The 23,422-nt window shown below is 39.8% G+C and overlaps 1 protein-coding gene across 1 annotated transcript in view; it reads right to left on the bottom strand.

Annotated features, from left to right (window-relative positions):
* Positions 1-18,395, bottom strand: part of HAPLN1 (hyaluronan and proteoglycan link protein 1) — a 28,946-nt gene extending 10,551 nt beyond the window's left edge. Inside the window, exons 1-2 of the mRNA XM_010086694.1 lie at positions 18,276-18,395; positions 6,617-6,991 (exon numbers count right to left, since the gene is read on the bottom strand). Coding sequence (XP_010084996.1) covers positions 6,617-6,991; positions 18,276-18,375 — 475 coding nt within the window. The 5' untranslated portion in view covers positions 18,376-18,395. The remainder of the gene's footprint in view (positions 1-6,616; positions 6,992-18,275) is intronic.
* Positions 18,396-23,422: the final 5,027 nt, after the last annotated feature.

Here is a 23,422-nt window from a genome sequence, read left to right as displayed (position 1 = left end):
TGGATCTCTGTTTTTCCTTCCTCCTCCTCACCTCTCATAAAAAGATATCCAGTCTCCCTCAGTGCTAATTGATAGAAATATCACTGGCTGTAATAAAAATGTAGCAAATGTGAGAGGAGTCCAGGCTTTATTACTTTATTAGAAATCCAATGCTTATTATTTTCTAGAATGAAACTTCCTCAGACAACCAACTAGTTGTCCAGTACTTGTGTCTGATTTGCATATAGATGTAAAAAAAAAGCCTAAAATAATCAGAGGTGGGTATTCTTTAATCAAGATCTAAACTTATACACTTCAAAAAAGTGAGCAACAATTTGTTGGAAACTATTCAAGGAGATTTAATTCCTTGAGATGTCTAAAATCACTTTTTTAAGGGGCTAAAATATGTATGTAAATTTGTTACAAATCCACTTGAGTTTGACAGTTTTGAACATAGTGCTTTAATAACATAAATATACACAAGACTGTAATATTAGCTTTGGGCTATATTCGGGCAGACTGCATAGAAGCCGGTTTTTTGTTTGAGTTCATCTGCAGTACAAGCCTGGAACTGATTAGCATTAATTTCACCCTGCAGATGGGGGTGGCTATTGCTGATTTTGTATAGCAAAATGGACTGGGTATGTGTTTTGTGTAGCTTTGCATTATCTTGCATCTTTATTTATACAATATTTTTTCTTCTTCACTTCCCTAACAAACCTAACAGTGAAATTCATAGCTAGATTTTACTATTCATCTTCCTTTTGTTACAGTTTAGCAGTGCTGAACTTCAGTTCATTGCAAAGCATCTTCTTCAGTCTTGGATCTTATAACCTGTCAAAAGATAATCCATCCCATCTGTTCTTGAATGGACAAAAGCTGTCCTGGGGCATGTTACTGTTCCCAAACTACAGACTGAATCTAAACTCCTAACTCCAACCCTGTTTTACCACTAGACAAAACACACACTTCCAAACATTAACAAATACAGCTTAAAAAATGGAAAAAGATAAAAACTTCCAGCCTCAGATTTTTAAAACCTGGTTAGCTTGTGGGAATACTGAGTGAGGACCCTTACCTTGACCTTAGTGATTCAGGTCCCTACCCCAAGGAAGCATCTGAGCCACTTGTGGACAGTAAATGGGGAATATTAATTTACAGTTATAGACTTCTTCACAGTGTGTCTGCTCTCCCAGACACGCTGTTCTCTGGAATAGGTGCTACCCCCAGGGAAAGACTTCCTTTCTTCCAAGCAAGAGAGGAAGAACCTGACACACACGGATTCGGTGGAGAATAGATCTGCTGGTGAAAGAGCAGGGCTGGGTGAGGCTTGCTGTTATGCACCTGTGACAACGCAATCACAGTCCTGAAAACGACTGTTGCAGTGGAAATTACGATTTCTACCAAATCAGAACATGAGACAAATGTATAACATATCCTCCCCATAAGCACACTTTTATTTCCATGAATGCCCTACATTCAACCCTGTGAATGTACAACTCCGCTTCAGTTACTGTGGTTTTAGGGAATGCTAAAGAGATTACACTTGTGTGTCCTCTGTAAACTATTTGCACTTCAGAGTCTTATATGCAGGTAATCCCTAAAATTTAGTGCAAGTGCTTTGCAGTTACCTAGTCGCTGTAGGCCCACTGTCAGTGCAAGGAGCTGTAATGGTTACCCAAGGTGAGGAAATAACCTTAGAAAGCTCAGCTCGTGTAACAATTTATGGATGTCTATTAAGCCAGCACCATGCACAATTAGCAATTTTAAGAGTATTTACTTATAGGACAAAATAACACAATTTTTTTCTGTTGACTTGTATGGAAAGGAAAAAAAAAAAAGGTCTTTTCACAGCCAGAGTAAAGAAATGGGCTTCCTTGAGTTCTAGCCCAAACAGAAAAGTAAGTTTTCTTGTAGCCAGTGTAAACATAGGGTAACAGTAGGGTTTGCTATATGCTATACTGTAGGGTACAGTTTTATGCTGGCAGGTTCATACACTTGATTGCAAAATTTTCCATGACGGATTTCTAAAACTTGATCAAAAGTGGCAAGTCCCTCATTTTCCTGGACTCTCCATCTCCGTTTCTCTCCCTGTCAGGACTGTCAGGTATCTGATCATCCAGTACAGACTCCATGGGTGGGCCACTAGCTGTCAGCAGGTATCAATCTCCCTAAAAATTAAACTGAAGCTTGAGACAGTGTCCCTCCAGCCCACAGCATCCTATAACTGAGCTGTCAGTGGAGTTGCTTATTTCTGACAAATACAGGCATACAAACTAGACTCACCTGGCCTGAGAGCAGATTATCCCTTTATTTTTCTACAGCCTTTATAAAAATTTGGAGACTGTTGTCTTTCCTTGCTCTCCTTAGTCTAATTACTCCTAATTCTTTTAGCACTTTCCTTTTGGGTCATCATTTCCCTATTTTGCTGCTGCATTTTGAACTTTTTACTTCACCTGCATCTTTTAAGTACCGTTTCTCACAGCACTTGCAAAGACCTGTTACCCTGTCACAGAATAAATTACATTGGTCTGTTGTGACTTAGTCTTGATAAACTCCTGTTGTCTTTTATAAGACTTTATGTTGTCTCCTAGGCACCCACAAATAGTGTGTCTTATAAAATCAGTTTTAGAGCAAAGAGAGCAACAGATTTTCATGCAAAGGGCATTTAAAATAGTTTTTTGTGCATGAATGCAACACCAATACACAGAAGAAGCAAATATGACATACATTATTAGGCTAAATCTGATTTTTCCTCCTGTTGAGAGCATGAAGTTGGGTTCATGTTAGTTTCAGATATGAATTCCCCATTGCTTATATCCAACATAAGAGCAAATGACTAGATTAGAAAATGATTGCTGTGAAAATTTCGAGGAATTTGTTTATATGTAGTTTATGGATTTGTTTGATATATTTTGAACTATAAAGTCTGTTTTTAAAGAGATGCCTGTTCTTTTTCTAACTCTGTCTTGGACAAAAAGGCTAACATACCTCCAGGCAAGATTGTAAAACCTGATGGGTTTTTTGGTTCATGTGGAGCCACCCAAAGAGTTAGCTTCTATCTAGAAACAGTTTTCTACATCAAGTTTTAATGGATTTACCCCGATCTGTGTATTTCTGGTACTGTTGAACATACAAAGTAATTATTTTATAGCCTGTATCACAAAACTACTGTGTTCAGTTATCACCTCCCCCTGTAGACAGAAACTATTAAAAAAATTCCTAATAGAGTAAAAATCTGGCTTTGGCAGTTGAGCATTGTTCCACTTTCTTTGTCACCTGGCCTATGGACCTCACAAAGGAATAGTACACAAAATTTGTGCCTGAACAGTACAACCAAGGGCCAGTGCAGGAGCCTTCACAAGCCTGGGAAGCTGAAGCACACAAACCCAATGTAGTGAGATTCATTACAGTGCCCAGTATTCATAGCAAAGGAAAATAGTAAAGCACTAACATAAAGAAAACTTAGTGTAGAACAGTAAAATACCAACATAAAGAAGATTTAATGCAAGCTGAGAATTCTTTACTTGCCTATGACTCAGGCAACAATATCTAAATGCCGTAGAAGACCTTCCAATTTGTTAAGCTTTTGACTCTCAAGACATTTGACAAAGAGTGTAAAACTCATGATTTGTATTTTATGTGCAGGAGGAGAGTAAGGCCAGTTCAGTGAGACAATGGCTTTGGTGACAAGGCCAACATAACAAAGTACTCTCTGCAGTACCTGATATTTTTTGCAGCCACTGTGCCCAGCCAAACTCTTCTGCCCTTAGACCAGTCCCTGTATTTAAGGCTACAAATAGGATGATAACCATGACATGATTGAAGAGTTGTGAAATACTGCAGTGAATCCTAGTCCTGAGCTTTAGCTGCTAGACAGCACTGTTTTGCTAGTGTAGGGGGAAAATGGTGTGGTTCTGCATTAAATAATAGTGGAGAAAACATACAAAAAAAAACATGTAATGTATGTAACAAATACAGACTGAATCAAACTAACTGCACTGCTTTTTTTCAAAGCTAAAAGTACCCAATTATGAGGAACAGTTTATTTAATGACAATCCCAGGAAACCTTTAAGTCTAAAAAGAATAAAACACCATCACCTTCAGAGAAGAATAAAGGTTCATTGAGGTAGAGGTCAACAAGTTTCATATTGATGTATGAGCATACTTTTGTCTAGCCAAAGCTATACTGTTTGTACAGTGAGCTCACATTGGAGCGATGAGCTGTTTTTTTTTTTCCTGGCTACAAATGGTTCTGTCTTGCTGCCAGTTAACATCCTAAGGGCCACCATCTCAGGACATCAGGCTATTGATGCAAATCCTTCCCACTGTGAGATTAACCTTATTATTTATAACAGATGTAGAATGTTAGGATGGGCTGGTATATTTTAATTTTTTTCCAAACGTTGATTTTTTTTTTTTCCCCTTGATCTGTTCTGCATTACACAAACACATGAAACAGCGATTAAAACCAGCACTGCATAAAGCTGCAGATGAGAAGACAAAATAAGCACAGGGGCATGAAACAGAGGAATACGTTCCATAAGCTATACATGCTGTCTGTAAATATAAGCGCATTTTATTAATTAGCATTTAGAAGGAAGAAGAAAACTTCAATGAAACTTAGATGCAGAATCATGGGATTTAGTTGCCATAAGCAGAACTGACACTGACACACTAGCTAGTCTTACCTCGCTTCTTGAAAGGTTATGTTTCACCATCAATATTTGCAAATGCAATTTTCCTGTCTGCTTAGGAAACATCACTCTATAACATCAGAAACGAACAGTTTGACACCTGTCCCGTGCCTCACAAAGATCGTTAAAAAGACATTGTTCATATCCAATGGGCTGGTGTTATATCATTAAACAGTCACAGTAAAAAAGGTAGAAAAATCTCCTTTTTTTCAGTTCTGTTACTGTGTGCAGTAAAGAAAAGATTTCATTGCTTTCTTACTCTAGTATCAATCAAATATTGCCTTTCAAAAGTAGATCTCTGCATGTGCACAAGTATTTCTACCAACATTCAGGCAAAACTTCCCAATCTGCCACTGCAGCCATCAGCATCTCCCCTTCCCCAAGTACCCCTGGCACAGCAGCGCTAGAACCTCCTCACTTTTAATAGCAGAAAGCTAATGAACTTTTGTTTCAGAGGCCTGATGCTAAATGAAACCGGATGAGTACCTGGATCAGATGTGTGGTGTGATGAACACTTTGAAGATTTTATGCTAGCTCTGACCTTTCTACATTGGCAAAAATATCATAATGCTTTATTTTTTGGGAAATCCCAGTGTGTGATGGGCAATAAGATAAATGGTTATTTATCTGGAACATCTGGAAGCCTGATAGAGGTATGTACTTAGGAGACTCTCAGAAGAATATTATCAAATTATTGAGCATCCTCACAACCCAAGGGTGGGCTCTGGGCTCCAGGACCTTCTGCACAGCAGCATGAAAGGAGGAGAAACATGCTGGGGTCAAACACAGCTCAGCAGGTGCTGTGTGTTTCTGACCTAGATTACGTGGCGCTTGCTATTCCTCATGTGCAGTAAATAGCTGCACTTACTGCATTTTTATTTACATCCTTGTCTGGAAACCAGCCTGTGAAGTGGATCGCTCTTGACCTCTGGGGCTGCCCACCTCATAATGTGTCTCCTGATCACAGGGAACATACCTGCAGCCTGGGCAGCTGACCAGAGCCTTGCTTTCACTTAGCATACACCAGGGGTTTGATTTTTTTTTTTTTTAATTTATTCTTCTTCCTATCTACTTTTCACAGATAATGTGGCTTCTATAAAGCTCTCTATGGCTCACCCTTGCTGGTATGAGTAAGGGTAAGGGAGACATCTTCATGCAACTTTTAGTTTACTGCTGATTCTCAGTGCAGTGCTTTTGGGAAAAAAGTCCAAATGCTGGTTTACATGCATTGAACCTCCTAGAATTTAACTGAATTTCATAAGAGTAGAGTAAAGCTGTTTTTTTGTTCCTCTTTAAATCTGTTTCACTAATTTTTCTAATGCTTGTTACTCTACTGTTTTCAATAATATTGCTGAGGGAAATAACTAGAGACTACGTGTAGGCATTATCTTGGCAGGCTATATAGAAATGTATTTTATGTAATTATAAGACTGGAAAAAACAAAAAAATTGTCTCTGTAAAACACTTTTAACATGTTCCCTCTTTGTAAGAAGATTTGTATCTGCTTGATAATCTAAAATGTCTTGAAATTCTATAAAAAGGCTGTTAGGGGAATATTTAATATAATTTTGCCTAAGTACTGTAAAATCTTGCAACGACTTCTGTAAAGTGGTAGGAGCAAATTAGAAAACATATGGAGTTCTTCATACGATGCTTGGTCATTCATTTTTGGCTCCCCTCAAACCAGGTCCCACTGGGAGCTGAAAATGCTGTAAAGCTAGCATAAGTTTTAGAAGTCCTAATGTTCGTCTAATTTGTTGTCATGGGCTGTCAGGCCAAGATCCTCAGAATACAATGAATCACAATTCTCAGGTTGCTACTATCACTGATAATACAATATCAGCAATTTTAGGAGAAAAAACCAGGTATTTCTTAAAAAAACAGGTATTTCTTAACACTGTGTAAATCTGAATTTATGCGTAATTCGGATGTTACCTACCTTCCAAATTCAGAGCTACCACTGCTGTGTCATCCTCTAATCCTTCAATCACCTCACACTTATATCTCCCGTAATCCTCCAGTATTATATTTGTGATGATAAGAGAGGCATCATTTTCGCTGCTTTCCCTCAGAAACACTCTGCCCTGGTAGTTTCCGTAGCTCTTTCTGTGGTGTCCCATCGCAACAATGACGTCCACTTCTTTGAGGTAATCTGAAGTGAGTTTGGTCCACTTGACCCGGATTTTGTGGGTTCCTGAGCCAGCTGTTGATGTGTGTTCATGGTAAAATTTACATGGCAGTGTGACATTGCCACCCCGGTGTGAGAAGATTTTGGCTTGCTCTGCTACCACAAGTAAACGGGGTCCATTTTCTGCTAGGATTCAAGGAAAACAAACAAACAAACAAACAAACAAACAAACAAACAAACACCAAGAATTAGTCCACAATTTACCTTTTACAGAATGGATATGACCAATTCCGTAACAACCATAAGATATATTATACATTAGGTCTGCAGAATCAGTCCCCTGCAGAGAGACAAACTGATTCACAGCATTGTCCCCTCATATAGGCAGAGGCCATCCTCTATACTCCATTGTCATGAAGATAGGGTTGTATCAATACATTGACAAGAGTTGTACAGCTCGTAGATGAATGCCACCATCCGTAAAAGGCTCCACGTAAAAATCCCATATTTCCTTGTGGGTTGTTCCAGAGCTTTCCACCAATGCTGCAGTTTTTTTTCATAATTCCATTTTTATGTAAGGACTCAGTTATTCAGGCAGCAGAATACAAATTCCCTCACCATCTGGGATGTAGTGAATCATGCTCACAAAACAGAAAGACCATTACCATGTCAAATAGCACCATTTATATTCACACAAAAAGTGTCAGCATAACTCTAAAATGTCTCATTTTCTATTTGCGTTTTCTTCAACATTTAAGTTCAAGTTTCTCTTCTGACATACTTCCACCACAGTAAGGAAGTCATATTTGTTTTCAAATGTAAAATTCAAACTTGTCCCTATTGTATCTTTGATATGTTGGTCTCGCTTTTCACACAAACTCGTATTTAACTGACTGCCTCCTCTCCTCACCCTCACCCCAGACTCCATGCTCTCTTTTCTTTCTAGAAGGTCACAAGAGCTGACGTTGCTGTATGAAATCACTATGTTCAGGGCAGTCGGCTTGAACAGGTGCTTGCTTTCAACCTTAAGTCTCTGGGGCTTCTTTGACAGTCTGTGCTGCCTTGGGAAAACCCTGGAGAACACAGGTTTCATGGTGGCAGTCAGCAGATGTATCAAAAAATGGGAATATTTCCTTCTTTCAATACCTATCTTCTCGTGCGCGGTTTGCAAAATTGATTTAGCAAGCTCAGCGCCTCTGTAGATATTGCCGTCCTCTATCACTGAGGCACCGACTGAAACCAGGAGTGAATCACCAGTGTTCTGCTCTCTGGGAAAGAATTACTGACCTCACTCTACATAACAAAATCCAAATAAAGACTTCGCAGCTCCCTGTGTGTGTTCAGCAAGTCAATATAAACGCCCAGAAATGCAATTACCAACTCTACGGTTCAGTTTGGCTCTAACTTCAGAAAAAGCCAAGGCTAAGTTCCCGAATGCAGGGGCTGCTGAGAGGTTGACCCTATGGAGGCTAGCAGAAATCTTCTGCTGGCACCTATGTGGATGGCTTTGAATGGATAGGACAAAACCACAGAAATTAGTGCAAAAAATGTCATCAGCCAGAGAGAGGTGTGGATGACTGAAGGAGGGGAGGGCTGGGATGGAGGTGGGCTGACAGAGGAGGTGTCAGGGGGGAGCCCACCATGGAGCATCCCAGCTGCCAGCTCTCTGTTCACAGAACTGCAAAAACCTGTGTTGTGTCCGCAGCCACAAAAAGTGCAGGGAGACATTAGGATCTGTAGCTCCTCGGTGTCTCCAGAGAGTCCTCAGCTTCTGAGTCTTGCTGAGAGGTGTGCCAGCTAGATTATATACTCCCCTAAAGTGCAGTTTCAGCTTGACTTCACTATCTGTCCATTCTGGCTACACTAAGCAGCAGAAGATACCCCAAGGCATGCAGCATTTATGATCATGCAAACACATTCAGGGGTGGCAATTGCAAGGAGAAGCTTGCTGAGTGCAAACTTGCATCTGCTTAAGAAAAACAGGTATCTCAAACATCTAGTTCTTTGCCAGGAGGTGCTGTGTCAAGAGCATTGCTACTATCTGCACAGGATAGACCAGCTAGAGCTCCAGCTTCCTCAAGAAGGAACAAGCTTAAGCACTGCAAGTTGTTTTACCAGGATGAGAGACCTTCCTACCTAGTGAAAAATCATTACTGCAGAGCAGATCACCCGTAACCCCATATAACTGGTTTTCTTTTTCACTGCCCTTCTTCCCAGAGGTGAGCAGAGGCTTGGGGCTGCTCTGATAACCCAACATTCCCCTTCCAGAGAAGAGCATCCAAGGAGAGAGGTGATCTGAGGCAAGGTACCATGGAAAGTGTTGCTAACGTTTTTTCCACAGGACAAGGAGAAGGAAGTGAAGGCAGCCAGGATGGTTTGTCTGCAAATTTCCTTGTTTCCTTCAGGGACAAAGACGTTCCACAGACTTCTGTCCACCTTGGGAGGAGAAATGTTATGCTTTTGGGTGGTTATTACCGAGAAATCTGAATCAGAGCTCAACTATGTCAGGTCTTTAATACCGAAATAGTCAAGTTAATAAATATTAGCAGAAAGGACTGGGGCAGGAGGGAGAGTGTGACTCAGTCAGTTAATGCTCACTCTTTCTAACAACAGCTACCCTGTGCCAGCACAGCCTGGAGACTCGCTCAGAGCACTGTCATCTCTGACTCCATCGTTAGCATCCTAATGCAGTGGTGTACCTTTCTCCTGGCTGACTACCACCTCTTCTGGCCCTTTGCAGCAGCCATTACCTGAGTTTACATCTTAGTAAGTATAAAGAACAGAGGGGGTGGCAACCTGGGAAAGGAAAGAAAAGTATGGCTTTTCTCAGCCTGCAACTTCTCCTACATCCTTGGAGCTTCAAAGTGAGATGCAACACTTGAAATATGCCTTTACCATCAAGTTTTCGAAGAGCCAATTCTTTTTCACAGAAAGAAAGATGATCTCTCTCTGGCAAGACAATGGAGCAAACAATAATATCACTGCTGCTCCCAGTCCTAGGGGAGGAGTAAGGAAGAATCTCTGGCTTTCGAGGAAAAGCAGATGTCAGATTAGGGGATGCTGCATAGTTTCTTTTTGGGCTCAAAGACATGCAGAAGACATGCAGGCAGCAGGGATTCGGTAGACTGAGGTTTGGCAAGAGTCCAAGAAGTCTTCATTATCCAGCAGCCAGTGAGAACCAGGGCCAAATTCACCTCACTGCATATTTTTGGGAGCATGGCTTTCTGGAGTCAACAGAGAAGGATTTAAAAAAAACCCAAACAAACAACACAACAAACAAAAATAATGATGAAACACAGAACAAACCAGAATCCCTTCATTTACAATACGTTTAGCACTCTGGATGCAGCATGCTAGCTTCCTTCTGTGAAAGTCAGCTCAAATGAGGAATGAATCCTGCTTCCTGGGTTACCTTAACACAACGAGCAATGATGTGTTGTGAGACAGTGATCTGGTCATGGAAGATGGGATAAACACTGTTCTAAAAGCTTCTCAAGAGTGGCTCCCTAGTTGCTTTTCACAGGGGATTTCTGACAAGGCTACTCCTTCTGAATAAAATTATCTTTGCGTCTAAATGGCAGGAATATCTAAAAGATAAGTGCAAGAAGGAAAAAGATGGGACAGAGAAGTGTTACCATGGACTCCAGCATGTTACTTGAAGAAGGCAACACTTCTTTTTCCATAGAACTGCTTTCTTCAAAAGTACCATCAGAGAATTTGCAAGATAAATGGCCAAACAACTATAAACTCTGCAAACCCCAGATAATCCCTTGCTCAAGAGTTGTCTGCCACAGGACCATGTGGATTCTTGCTGGAGATAAGACAGACCACATATGTGGCCCCTCCGGAGTCTCAGACAGTGGACTAATGGAGAGGAATGTGCTGGGCAAGCTCCAGCTGCTCCTTCTGTTGGGAACAGAGATGGCAACAGCCTGGTTACTGGCTCTGGTCTCTGTTCCAAGGTCAGAAATGGGATGAGAAAGTTTTGCGAAGTTGGGTTTTCACCCTTCCAGGCACATTGTGCCTTGTGAGCCAGGCAGCAGCTTAGATGTTAGTACGAAACCAGGCACCACTAGTGACTAATCTGCCATATTTTTTCCACTCCTCCTTCCCTGCTATCAGTTCTGATGGGCTGTGGCCTTTTGCTAATCCTCTTGGTGCAATTCAATGGATTTTTTTTTCTTCCTCTAAACTGGCTTCTGCGCTCAAGAGTAATGGCAAGCCAGGTTTGGAAGGCCAGGAACACAGTGTGGGGCAGAAGGGATGAGTCACACCACGACCCTGGGCAAACAGCTTTATCCACTTTATCCAACAGAACAGTCTAGGAGCTTATGCTGAGCTGGCAATGAAACTTGATTATTCCTACATTTTAATGGACTAACAGAGCAAGAGTGGAGAAAAAATGGTGCGTTTTTAGAGGGAAAAAATAATAATACAGGGATCACATCATAGATGTGTTTTGTCAGATAAATCCCTGTATTGCCTAAATGTTCCACATTGTTAGCAAGCCATTAGGTTAATAACAAAACGTGCCATCCTACTTTAAATAAACACAGAGTTGTAGTGTTAGCAAGGACTTGAGCATAACTGTCATGCTAAAATATCCTCACTCTTCTTATAGCAGTGTCATGTTTTGTTATCCTACCATGCTTATTTAAAACTCAAAAATAATTTCTGTGGTTACTTCCTGTAGTATGTATGGAAGTACATTATTGATATATACATATATGTGTCTATTACTCAGAGAATTCAAAGGGAAAAACAGGAGGAAGAAATACACACACTTCTTTCAAAATTATTTTCCTACTACTTTTTTTCTAACTATGTTTTAACTAACCACCTTTTAGTTTTGCTTTTGGACAAAACCTAAAAACTTTTGTATATCAGCTATAAGACCAGGAAAAGCTGTTCTTATTTGGCCAAGCATTAATACCACTTTGTTTATGTCATGAGAAAGAAAACACAAGTATCAAACTCCCACGTTTCTACCTCTAAAACGACAGGATGAAATACTCTCTACACTACTTATCAGTTTTGAGGTACAGCTGGTAAGAGAGACACTACATAAATCTTAGTTAAAAACTTCAGGTACAGAGATTCAAATAATAGTACAGCTAAAAATACCCGCTTTATAAATGGCAGAAAAGAAATCTGTCTCTCCAACACAGAGATGACAAGATTTTCCAGTTGATCCCATCTACTCGACCTCAGTAACACGTTGTGGGGAATAGTTAAAAGGGCCATATTAACTCAACTTTAGGATTCTAGGAGACCTAACAGCACATAAAAACATCAGGGAAATAAAAAAATTCAGCTTTTCTAAAATATTGCCACATTTTGCCTTAAATACACTTTAAGTAGATGTTTACTTCAGTATAGGTAAAGAACTTGCATGCAGATCAGGCCTCATAGACCAGAACAGAACAGAAATAATTACAGTGTCTTTGAATTTCTTCTGCACAGGAGAAAATCTTCATGGGCAGCATTGAGACTGTTTGACAAAAACAAATTATCACACAGAAATAGTGAGGAGCTTTTTCAGATCTTTAATTACCCTTAAATGTTATATATGTGGAATTAGACTGAGGTAGCAAGTAAAGGCAAATTAGTAACTTAAATTTATGTTTAATGTGAATCCTTTTGCTTCTGTAATAATTCTTCACAACCCAAATATACTGGTACCTATCATTTAAGGTCTATTCCAGAATATGCAGTCCTGAATGCCTTTAATGAAACCAGCATGCCAACAGGAGGTGAGTTTACTCTTTGCTGACATTTCTACTACATGCCATGGTCTGAAGAGGAAAGCAAGTTGTGTTGACGTAAAAGAAGCAGCTTAATTATGAGAAGAGACTGCAAAATGGATCTTGACACAATCTAAAGTGTCCTGAATGGCAACAAAGCTAGCAAGAAATTTTAAGCAGAAAAGATAAATGCAAGAAAATTGAAAGAAATAACAGGTAACATCACTGAAAATGGGAAAAGTGTAGAAAGGTGGACCAAAGGAAGAAAGTCAAAAGGAAAGTAGAAAAACATGGACTTGGGAAGATAAGAATTAGTGTAACAGGTCAATTCAGTAGTGCACCTGATCTCTTATCATGTTTTTGCCCAGTCCAGCAAGCCTATGCAGCTTCTTTCTCTCTGTTGGTTGTGGCTTCTTTTGAAGAAAAGAAGTGTATTGTGAATAAAACTCATTATCATGCAGAACGAGTTGGGCAAAGATTTCTTCTGCTTTTGTTACTGATTAATTGTTTGTTTTTTTTTTTTTTTTTTTTTTCAACAGGATAATATTAGAAAGTTTTCTGCTCATTCCATGTTGACATATTTCTTGGCATGTATAAATAAAACTGTGCAGAGGTCTTGATAGGCAAATGCATGTATTCTTGTCTCTGAAAGGTAAAGAAATGTTGCATAATGTACATTTACTTGTATTCAAGGAAGAGCTTGAAAGTTGAAGGTTGATCCTTCACAAACCAAACTTTGTATTCTCTTTGCCGGCCTTTCTTGTTGTATTTCTAAAACCTGAACAAACTGGAGGCATATGTTAAAGACTCCTGCCACCCTTAATTAACTTGGCAACAACTGTAACAGCTTAGTCAACTTCGTTTATTTTGCAGAACAGCTACACACAGAAGAATGCTCTTATCTCTGAAGGGTACTCTGTCTCTTCGAATAAGTGGTCAGCAACTAGCACTATGAATAGATTAGAGAGATAATCTGAGCACTGAAAAGAATAATCTTCCTCTCTCATGGGTCACAGAGTCGTTTGCAGATCTTCACTTCAGAGAAAAATCTGAATCTTTAATTACATTGATATGCTTGGAGTAGTATTGTTTTCTTGTTGTGGACACTTATGTGGTTAGGGTGTACTTCTGTGCCATTTTCACATTTTCACCAGATGATTTAATTTAGGATTATGTTTTTTTTTCTAAAGAGTGAAACTGGTATCCCCTAAGGCACACACAGTTTATTGGGGTGGGAGGTCAGGGGAACAACACATCTTCTTTAAATACAGTTCTCTCATTTGCTTTTATCAAATTATCTTAAATTAGAAAAGTTAAACTGGAATGGCTTTTGTACGCAGACAAAATACCAGAGAGGAAAGTGATATGGTCAACCAGTCTGGGATAACAGAGAAGCCTGACCGAAACCATGAAACCAACCACAGGCTTCAGGAAAGGAAATAAAGTCACAGAAGAGATAAAATGGAGCTTTAGATAGTTTCTAAATTTTGTTCATAGATACTGGAATAAAACCAAAGAAGAAAATCTATTAAAAAAAAAAGAAGTGGGCCAGAGGAAAGTAAAAAGCAATACTGGCAAAGGTGGGCAGGTAAAACTGTCTAGCAGATGAGAAATTTGACTGAGTTCCAGTTTCACTGTCTTAACCAACAAGGGGAGAACCAATAACTAGAGCTGACACTGACAGCAGGAACAGAGATACTAATGAAGCCAGCAACTCATTTCTAAGAAAAATTGAAAGATTTAAGAGAGAAGGTATCTATGCCCATTGCACTGTTAAAGAGGTTGTTTGGCAAGTGTTTAGTAAAGCTGAAGAAATCCACAGCTTAAGGGTAGTAGACATCTGAAAGACAGAGCTCTGCATTCATAAAAGCAATGACCTGTCGGCGTAATCCGAGAACAATACAGTTTATGAAAAACTCTTCATTCTAGTTAGCAAACGCTGCGTCTGAGGCTGAGAGAGATGGCAGGATTTTTATACTAATGGAGGGACAGCAAAGTGGGGTAACTAGATCTTCTGGTTCCTGACACAGTGTTGTTAAGGGAGCCAGAAGTACACTCTAATAGCCATCAGACCATGATACAGTATTAATAGCTGGCTGATCAAGAAGAAGAAGACCAAATGAAAGACAAAGGTCGTGAGGTGGCACTGCACAATAGTGCTTTAGCAGGTTGTGAAGAAATAAGAAATTATAGTGAAGACAAAAGAGATCATGTATCAAATGCATGTCAAGAAGGACGTCAAAAGATCCTACTGTAGCAGTGAAAAAGTCTTTTAAACAGGCACAGGTTCATTTTGTAATATGTAGCCACTACACAGACAAAGGTGGAAGACAACAGAGAATTGATCCAAGCACTATATTAACATATCCTCTCTTTTTAATAATGCTGGGTCTGATGTTCTGAAAGTATGATGTTGTTTAAAGTACACGAGTGCATTGATACGAAATGAAAACATAAAGATGAAAGCTGAACTCAGAAAATATAGCCTGTTCAAAGAAAAGGGTGGAAAATCTCACAACCTGAAGTACTGACCTTGCTACTGACACTTGGCATGGCAAACCTGATGGCAGAGATATTAGCTCATCTGTCACTTTAACAATGGTACCATGTGTTTCTGGTCAACAGCAAAATAACAGATATAACTAAGGAAAGCAATTTAACCATTAACAGGTTGATTAGTCTGACCTCAACAGCAAACAGGACCTTAAAACAACTTTTGAAGAAAAATTGTTGAAGAACAGAAATAGAGTAAGTCACTAGAAAGTCTGGTAAAACTAAGTAGATACTGACCAAAGGGTGTCAAACTAATTTGATACCAACTATATAATAAAAATAATCAACTATATAATAAAAATAAATTTATAAGGCCAGGGAAATGTGATATATCAGGTGCTTGAAGCTCAGGGAAGTGAGTGAAATGGAAAATATATGAAATTAGACAGGATAAACAGGTGTCTTCATAGAAACTTTGCTGAGTGTCTAAGAACTAGAGACAGAGGAAACTGCAACTGGTTGGGCTAAAACATAAATTATTAGCCTAGAAAAAGGCCACTGGACTGTCTCCAGTATAATTTTTGAGTTTCTACAAATTTCTGCTTATTTTACCTTGTAAAGCAAATGTGACTATCGAATCAGTAAAATTTTCACACAGCATATTAAGCATCACTGAAGGGAGGAAAATGGATATTTAAAATGTTTGAAGAAAGAAGTGTGGAAAAATATGAAAACATTTAATAGTGAGTGCATAATCTAGGTTTTTAAGGCCAAGTATGAAGAATTATTGATATAAACCTTGTACTTGTTAATTGCAAGTGATAATGAGGGAGAATGACTGCTAAATGTTCTCAGTCACAGAAGAATATCGATCAACACTGCAGCATGGCTGGGAAGAGTACAAATTTGATCCACGGTCTGAAAAACAAAGCATTGTTAGCTGGAAAACAAAAACACTAAAGCCAGCCTAAGGTCTTATCAGGTTACTGGAGGTTATAAACTTAGAGAAGAATTTGAGAAAGTTTACTTAAATGATAGCTGTGAGGATAAGATGCTATTTTATTAATATTTTAAAGTGAACATCAAATAAGAAGAATTGTTATTTGAAGCTAAGAAACTGAGAGAAGCATAAGGCCATACAATGGCTGTGAGTAAACATGGAGTATCGGGAGAATGTTTTTCATGTCAGAAAAATAGAGTCCAAAACTACCTTGCAGGAATGAGATTTGAAACCGAGCATTTTCTAAGATGAAACAAAACCTATAGGAGATTACATGAGGTAAAGAAAGGGGAATAGAAGACAGTTCAGTTCATCACCTCAGGAGATCCCTTTCAGCTCTGTGTACTTGACTACACAACATCTGCGCCTTTTGTAATTCCAAGGCACTCCAAAGCCTGCAGTCCAGGAGGAGTTTAGCTACACATCTCTTGGATTTCAGCTGTGGAGGGGATGTTACACTCCTTGATGTAATATAAAATACCTTTTGCATGAAGCTATAACACACGTGTTCCACAGGCTTCTCTGATTTCCAGCTCGTTTCCAGGTGTTGAACATCGTTTGTGGATATGCAGCATTGGGCAGAGTGGAATCCCACCCCTGACGGGATTCCACAATGCAGAGAAGAATGCAAAAAATCAATAGTAAAAATAGCAAGTTTAGAACAGTTTTATTCTTTTTGATTTGTGGTCTGTGTATTTCAGAGCCTCAATCAGCTGATGTACAAAGCTCATTGTAGAGCTCAGTTTTAAGCTTTATCCATCTTTCCTTGAAGGAATAAACTCTTGAGGTTCAGATGAGTTTTCATGGGTAGGGAGAATGGTCCATCTTGAATCTTTTATCAGCTTTGAAATATTTAGCACTTGTAGACTGCACTGTGCACATGCTGAAGGACGAGTAATAGTGATATGTATGACTTGCAAATTACACTAAACTGCTGCTAAGCAAGTTTAGCAGACACACATAATGGAAAAAATAATTTTGATTTGGTTTAATTATTTCCACTAGTTTAATCTCCCAGAAAGATAAACAAAGCTCAGAGAGAAGAAACTGCATTGTACAAGGAAAGGCAAACTATATGTTCATTAGGCATTGGCGTCAAATTTTAAAATTACCCTGGGGAATGAATGTTCATCATCTCACAACAGTGATATGTCTTCATTTTGAGTATAACACATTCATTTGACCTTCATCCTGTGAGTTTCCTTAGAGTGAAACCAGCAATCTGTTATTCCTTTTTTGACCTTGACAACCCGAGTGCCTGTTTTAATAGTTGCAGGGTCCCTTTAACTTCTGTGACTTTCCTGTGAACTTCTAAATATTCAGGATTTCTTAGAAACCTTCCCTAACCTGGTAATTCATTTTTACACAAACACCCCAATAACAAAATTTGCCAGCTGTTGAGAGAGTCAAAATTTAGAGAGAGAGAACAATAATGAAGAATAACTAAGAATAATAATTTCTTAGTTTTGCAAGATTAATTCTATGCAGCCCCAAGAAACATATAAATGAATGCAGAAAAATCCCTCTTACTTCAGCCTGTCCTTACTGCATAAATCTCCTGTTTTTTCTTATACAGGATGACCCTCAAGGACTGAAGCTGGGACTGAAAAAACAGCTGCATTGTACTGCAGACTCAAACCCTGCTACAGCTATAAGCTCTAGGATTCAAACATGAACCAAACGGGATTATGCAGAAGGGCAGTACAACACTTAGTGTGAATTAAAGGTGTGAGGAAAGGACACATTTCTTTGAGGGTAAGAGACTTTTTTTTTTTTCCGTTTTTAAACTGCCCAATTATGATCTCAGATGTGCTAAGTCTTTTAAAATAATAAACAGCAATATATTTCTGTAATTTGAAGAACTATGAACGACAGTCTTCTCAAAAGCAAGTATGTTCCATAATAAGCTAAAGGTATTTCAGCCCTTTGCAGTTGCTTATTACTTTAGGATGCATGCTTTTTGTCTTTATCTTAAATCATTCTGAACTTTATTCACTGACCTTGCAAGTTTGTGACTAAGTACTATTAAACAGTGCAACTTCCTTTTTTTTTTTTTACTTTCCTTAGGAGTAATAATAATTCAACAGAACAAGAAAATAAAAGGTTTGTTCACCAGTAATAATAGTACTTAAAAAACAGTGCAGCAGAATAAAAAATTAAGGATCATGAAGCACATCACTCTGTTTCCCTCAGCAATCTGAAGATACTGGCATTTTCTCATGTATTTCCTTACCTTGAATGTGAATAATTCTTTCATGCTCCAGACTTGAATTGTCAGGGTGATGTTGAGCCCAGCAGACAGAAATCAGCACCAGGAAAAGTAGACTCTTCATCTTTATAGTCAAAAGAATCTTCTTCACTGCGAGGGCATAACATACAGAGAGGCTTGTGAATTTTTGGAGACCTTTACAGTGTTGCACTGCACAACTTGTTACAGCGATGATCTCGTGAGGGATCTATAAGATATTTAACCCACCCAGCTGAAAAAGTTACAGCCACTGCTAATTTTTTACTCATGAAGACTGGACCTTTTTATGATGGATTTTCATTGAATGAAACTGGCGTTCCATATTTAACTCTGCCTATGCAGAAATACAACATGAAAAAATAAAAGCATAACACACAAATATCCATAAACCAAACTGCTTGCAAGACCATATGCAAGTAATACCTGTGTTTCAAAAAAGGTTCTAGTGTACTTTCACTTTTTCAGACCTTCTCTAGACCTAGCCTGTAAATACAGTTACAACAACGAAAGCTATCACTATATCTATATCCACTGCATAATGCAGTCTGCTCCTGACAGATTTTCAAGATTAAGACAGTCTTCTTGTAGATTTTTGGCATTTCAGTCAAGACTGCAAGTTAACTCAGCAGTCAGGGTGATTGAGCTAAGCAGTAAAGATGACAAAACATTTCTTAGGCTGACTAGAAAGATCTATTTTATTCCAGATCCACTTACCATTTTAAAAGATGCTTAAATACACAATGAAATGTTCAAAAACCATGCACAAAGTAGGTTAGGGTTGTATATGCTAGCACTGCAGCTGCCCTGATTGATTTTTCATTCATTTCTACCTAGAATGCTGACGCACCAACTCAGTGTGCCAGGTAGGGTCTCTGCAGTCAGCAGAGCTGAGCGCTGCAGGGGAAATCTCTGCCAGCCTCTGAGTAGTAATTAGGCAAATGAAGACCTGAAATAGAAAAGGAGGCATACAATACAAGAGGTTTTATGTAGAGGGTTCAGGTTGCTCTGTGTTTTACAGCTATAATTTTTATGACCCTGATTTCTTGAAATAAAAGATAGCTATTTCCCAACTTCACCTTTCAAGAGACTAGGATTTTTTCCCTAATCATCAAATAGTGGCAGCATTGTTAATATGCTTTCTCTATAACGCAGAGAGAATTTTGTGTTTTTTTTTTTTTCCTTTTTCTCTATCAGAGCTAGAAACACACCAAAGTTGCAGCTTATGCTTGGTCAGAACCTGGGTCAAGGTCTGAGCTTTGCATACAGCCCCTGTCCCCAAACAGAAGCAAATACCTATGTGTCTAAAGTCTAGATCCAAATATTGTAATCTGAACCAACTTCTATTACAGACTAAAAGGCAGAAATGCTATTGCCATTTTTTCATAACAGAACATGCATGCTACTTGCCTGCCCTTCCATGTCTTCCAAGTGAGTTTAGATGGGAGTTCAGAGTCAGTTCAGCATCCCTGACTCCTTACTGTGCAGTGTCTAGAGGTAGAACAAGTGCTCACCACACACTGTTTTCCAGGTGGTCCATGCTCTGTAACTCAAAGCTCTCCAGCCACTCCCTCTTTCCTGGAAAGCTTGGCAGGCTGGCGACCTCCGTTTTGGAGAGAAGGACAGACGTGGCTCCCTCTAGAGCACATCAGCCCCAGCCTGGGCTAACCAGAGGGGTCACACCAGTGCAGGCGGGTGTTCCCCTGGCACAATGGGGATGGGACCGTGGGCCTGGCTGCTTGGGAGAGCAGGGCACGCTTGTGTAAATCGCACTGCTCTTTTTTTAATCCCAGGCCAGGCACTCGATGTATTTTCTCTAAGAGTGAAAAATGCTTCAGGTTTGGAATTTGGGTTTTTTTGGCTGTTGACTAACAACTGACAATTGTTTGGGGTTTTTTTTTGGTTTGTTTTTTTTTTTTTTTAATTGGTGGGGGAGAGTGCTATTGATTTAGAAATAGTCTGGTTAACAAAGAAGCTTTGATTTTGAAGGCAAGGTTTATGGGGATATTCCCACCTCAATCTGCAGCTTGGAGCTTACAGATGCAAAACCTCCTGGACCCAGTGAGTGAGCGTAAAGCCCACAGGGGTTCTACAGAACTGGTCTGGGAGAAACTTAGCTGCTCATTAACTCTTTGATTCTACCTGTTGCCACAAACTTGTTCTTTTCTGTGGCGCTAGTGACAGGAGGAATACCTTTTTTGGGGACAGCACCTTCCCATCTTCACCAAGCCCTACGTGCACAGGGACTAGGGATCTATTGCAGAATAAGAAACAATTACCTTCAGGTTACGTGGATTGAGAACTCCACACCTGCCCTCCTTCCTTGTCAAGATCACCCCAGAATGATGGGGCAAAGTCCTGCATGTAGCATCATCAGGTGATGGTTGTCAGAACAACCAGTTTCAGGATCAGTCTGCTGCACTGAAGGGGCAGGATACACCATTTAGAGATATTTGCCTGTACCTTCAGGCAAGCACCATATTACTCTATAGAGCTTACGTGATAGCACCACACAAGCAGGACAAGAGGTCAACAATGACTTGGTTTTCCGCTCTTTGGATGCAGCTGAACAACTTCATAGAATCACAGAATGGCTTGGATTGGAAACAACCTTAAAGATCATCCAGTTTCAACCCCCTGCCATGGGCAGGGACACCTCCCACCAGACCAGGTTGCTCAAAGCCTCATCCAGCCTGGCCTTGAACACTTCCAGGGATGGGGCATCCACAACTTCTCTGGGCAACCTGGGCCAGCACCTCACCACCCTCACAGGAAAATATTTCTTCCTCATATCTCAACTAAATCTACCCTCTTTCAGCTTAAAGAAACATCACTTGCCATGTATAGACATGGGTAACTGAACTTACAGTTACAGATTGACATGTTTTTTGGAGGGGTATACCCAAGATGGTGGTACTTTAGTTTTGTTAATAGGCAGAGTTTACACTGTCTGGGCTTCTGATTCTCCCTAATTGCCATGGACACAAAGGGCAGCCTAAAGTGTTCATTGTGTGTGCAGGAACACAGACACAAATAGCACATATGTGCCTGTATGTGCTTTCTTTGACTCTGGCAAAGTTCATCAGCACCACTAAGATGTGTTTGACAGACTGCACAAAACTAGCAAGAACTTAAAACTATTTCCCAGGGACCTGACCAGCATTTTAGAAAATATATCCCTTGCATATCTCTGGTTAAGTCACTACTTGCTTCACACTTGAGGTCAATCAACTGAGAGTAAAGTTTTAGCTGGGCAGAAGCACCCTGTTAGGGGCCATTTTAACCCTCCCTTTAATCTGAGCAGCTTTAAGGCTGCTCCCTTTTATTGCCGTGCACAGCAGCAGCTGAGAAAATGTGGGTATCTGAAATCAGGAATACCCCGACTGCATGCCAGTCTCCTCCTGGGATTCCCTGTGATGGGAACAGTGGCACTGAGCCAGAACAGTGCAAAGCAACACTACCAGGCCAGGAATCTGACCTCTGATGGTTTGTAGGTTATCCAAAAAGCAATTAGCCAGAGGAATTCACATCCTCAACTCTAGCTAAAGCAATAGAATTCAGACTCCATTTCTGCAGCAGACTAAGAAGACCTCAGGGGAGAAATGATAGGTGTGGATGTTTTCATATTAAAATTAATAAAATCTTGGCTGGGAGTTAGTGAATTTTTGGTAAGAAATGGTGATGATTAGTCATACTTAAGAAATTTGCACTGGTTTCAATTACTGCAGTTTAAGAATCTGCTATGTCCCCGGCCAGGGACAGAAAGAAGCTGAAAATTAGTTTTTAAAGGGAGATCTCAAGGCTCAGGGAAGTGATCAAGGTGAACATGAGAGTAACTGCTGTGTGAGGCCAAGGGTCCACCTAACTCATTATTCTCTGTCTGTAGTTAAAAGCCTGGGGAATGCCTTTGTTCACAGGAGTTAATTTCTGTCTTATATTAAGACATGATGATGTCCTATATCAAATGCTTGTTTCCCTGAGAAGAAAGACCTATGGAAGCCTGAACTCAAGATGGCTCAAAAGCATATGGTAATACCACCATCTCCTTTGATCCAGCTGCTGACACTGTCACCCTAGTAAGATGGGTGCTTGAACAATGTTTTACCTAACTCATGCAAAAATCTGGCTGTTTTTGTGGAAACACCCCTGCTGGTTTGGATCTTGGAGGGCTATGATTCCCTCACAGCTACCCAGGTGTCCACAGGACCCTCAGAGAAGAGAGAATTGCAATAACACACTATGCCATCTTCTCATCTGTGTAACTTCATGATGCAAAGAAGGTTGAGAAGGAGAGAAGGCCAAAAGCAGATACCTGGGGGAGAAGGAGACGAGGTACCAGTGCACAGGGACAGAGAGAAAATTAAACTTCTAGGGCAGGCAGAAGGGACTTCTTTACCAAAGCCTTTGTCTTTCTGTGGAGTTTCCTATATTTAATACAGTGACACCCAGCAACTGAAAGAAGTAACTAATGATATCTAAAACAGTTAACAGAACCAGTAAAATCAGTCTCAATAATTTGGGGCTGAAATAGCCCCAAAATCTGCAGACTATTCACCTCTGTGCACAAACTTGCTGTGTAATGCAAGCCTTGTAAAGGGCCCCTCTCTGTGGAGCTCTGTTTCATCTGTGAATTGGTGCTAAGCACTAGAGAAATAGCTGTTAGTGAAACAAAACTGATGTATTTTCAGCGAGAGGGTGCTGCAGTAGCTGAGTCTCTCATCCTTGGACACCGCTGGTAGATAACAGAATAGAATGAAGACCAGTCTAGGCAGTGGTCACACACTCTCTTCAATACCCTTTTTTAAAACTGGGAAGTTGGAGTAGAATATGTCAATCTAGCTGATTAGAGAGATTTCTGGTATCAAATGCCTGGTCCAAGTATCCTAAAGGTCATACCTTATATATAGGCATAGACATCTAGGTTTAGGCAACTGAATGCTTAAGGACAGAATTCAGCTCCAGATTGTGGACACCTAAATTAGTGTGCCTCTATGTGAAATGTTTACATTTAATTTAGGAGTCCAGCCTATTGTTACAGTCAATTTACACCTAGCCAATATGGTCAGTGGAAGGCAGATGTGTAGGTAGTTGACCTAGGATGCCTTTGTCTATTCACTTTTGTCCTTGAATAACTT

The sequence above is a fragment of the Pterocles gutturalis genome, unplaced genomic scaffold (genome assembly GCF_000699245.1).
Source record: "Pterocles gutturalis isolate BGI_N339 unplaced genomic scaffold, ASM69924v1 scaffold14296, whole genome shotgun sequence".
Classification (NCBI taxonomy): domain Eukaryota; kingdom Metazoa; phylum Chordata; class Aves; order Pterocliformes; family Pteroclidae; genus Pterocles; species Pterocles gutturalis.
Note: the sequence above shows the minus strand (reverse complement) of the source record. Positions and strands in the feature narration are given on the sequence as shown.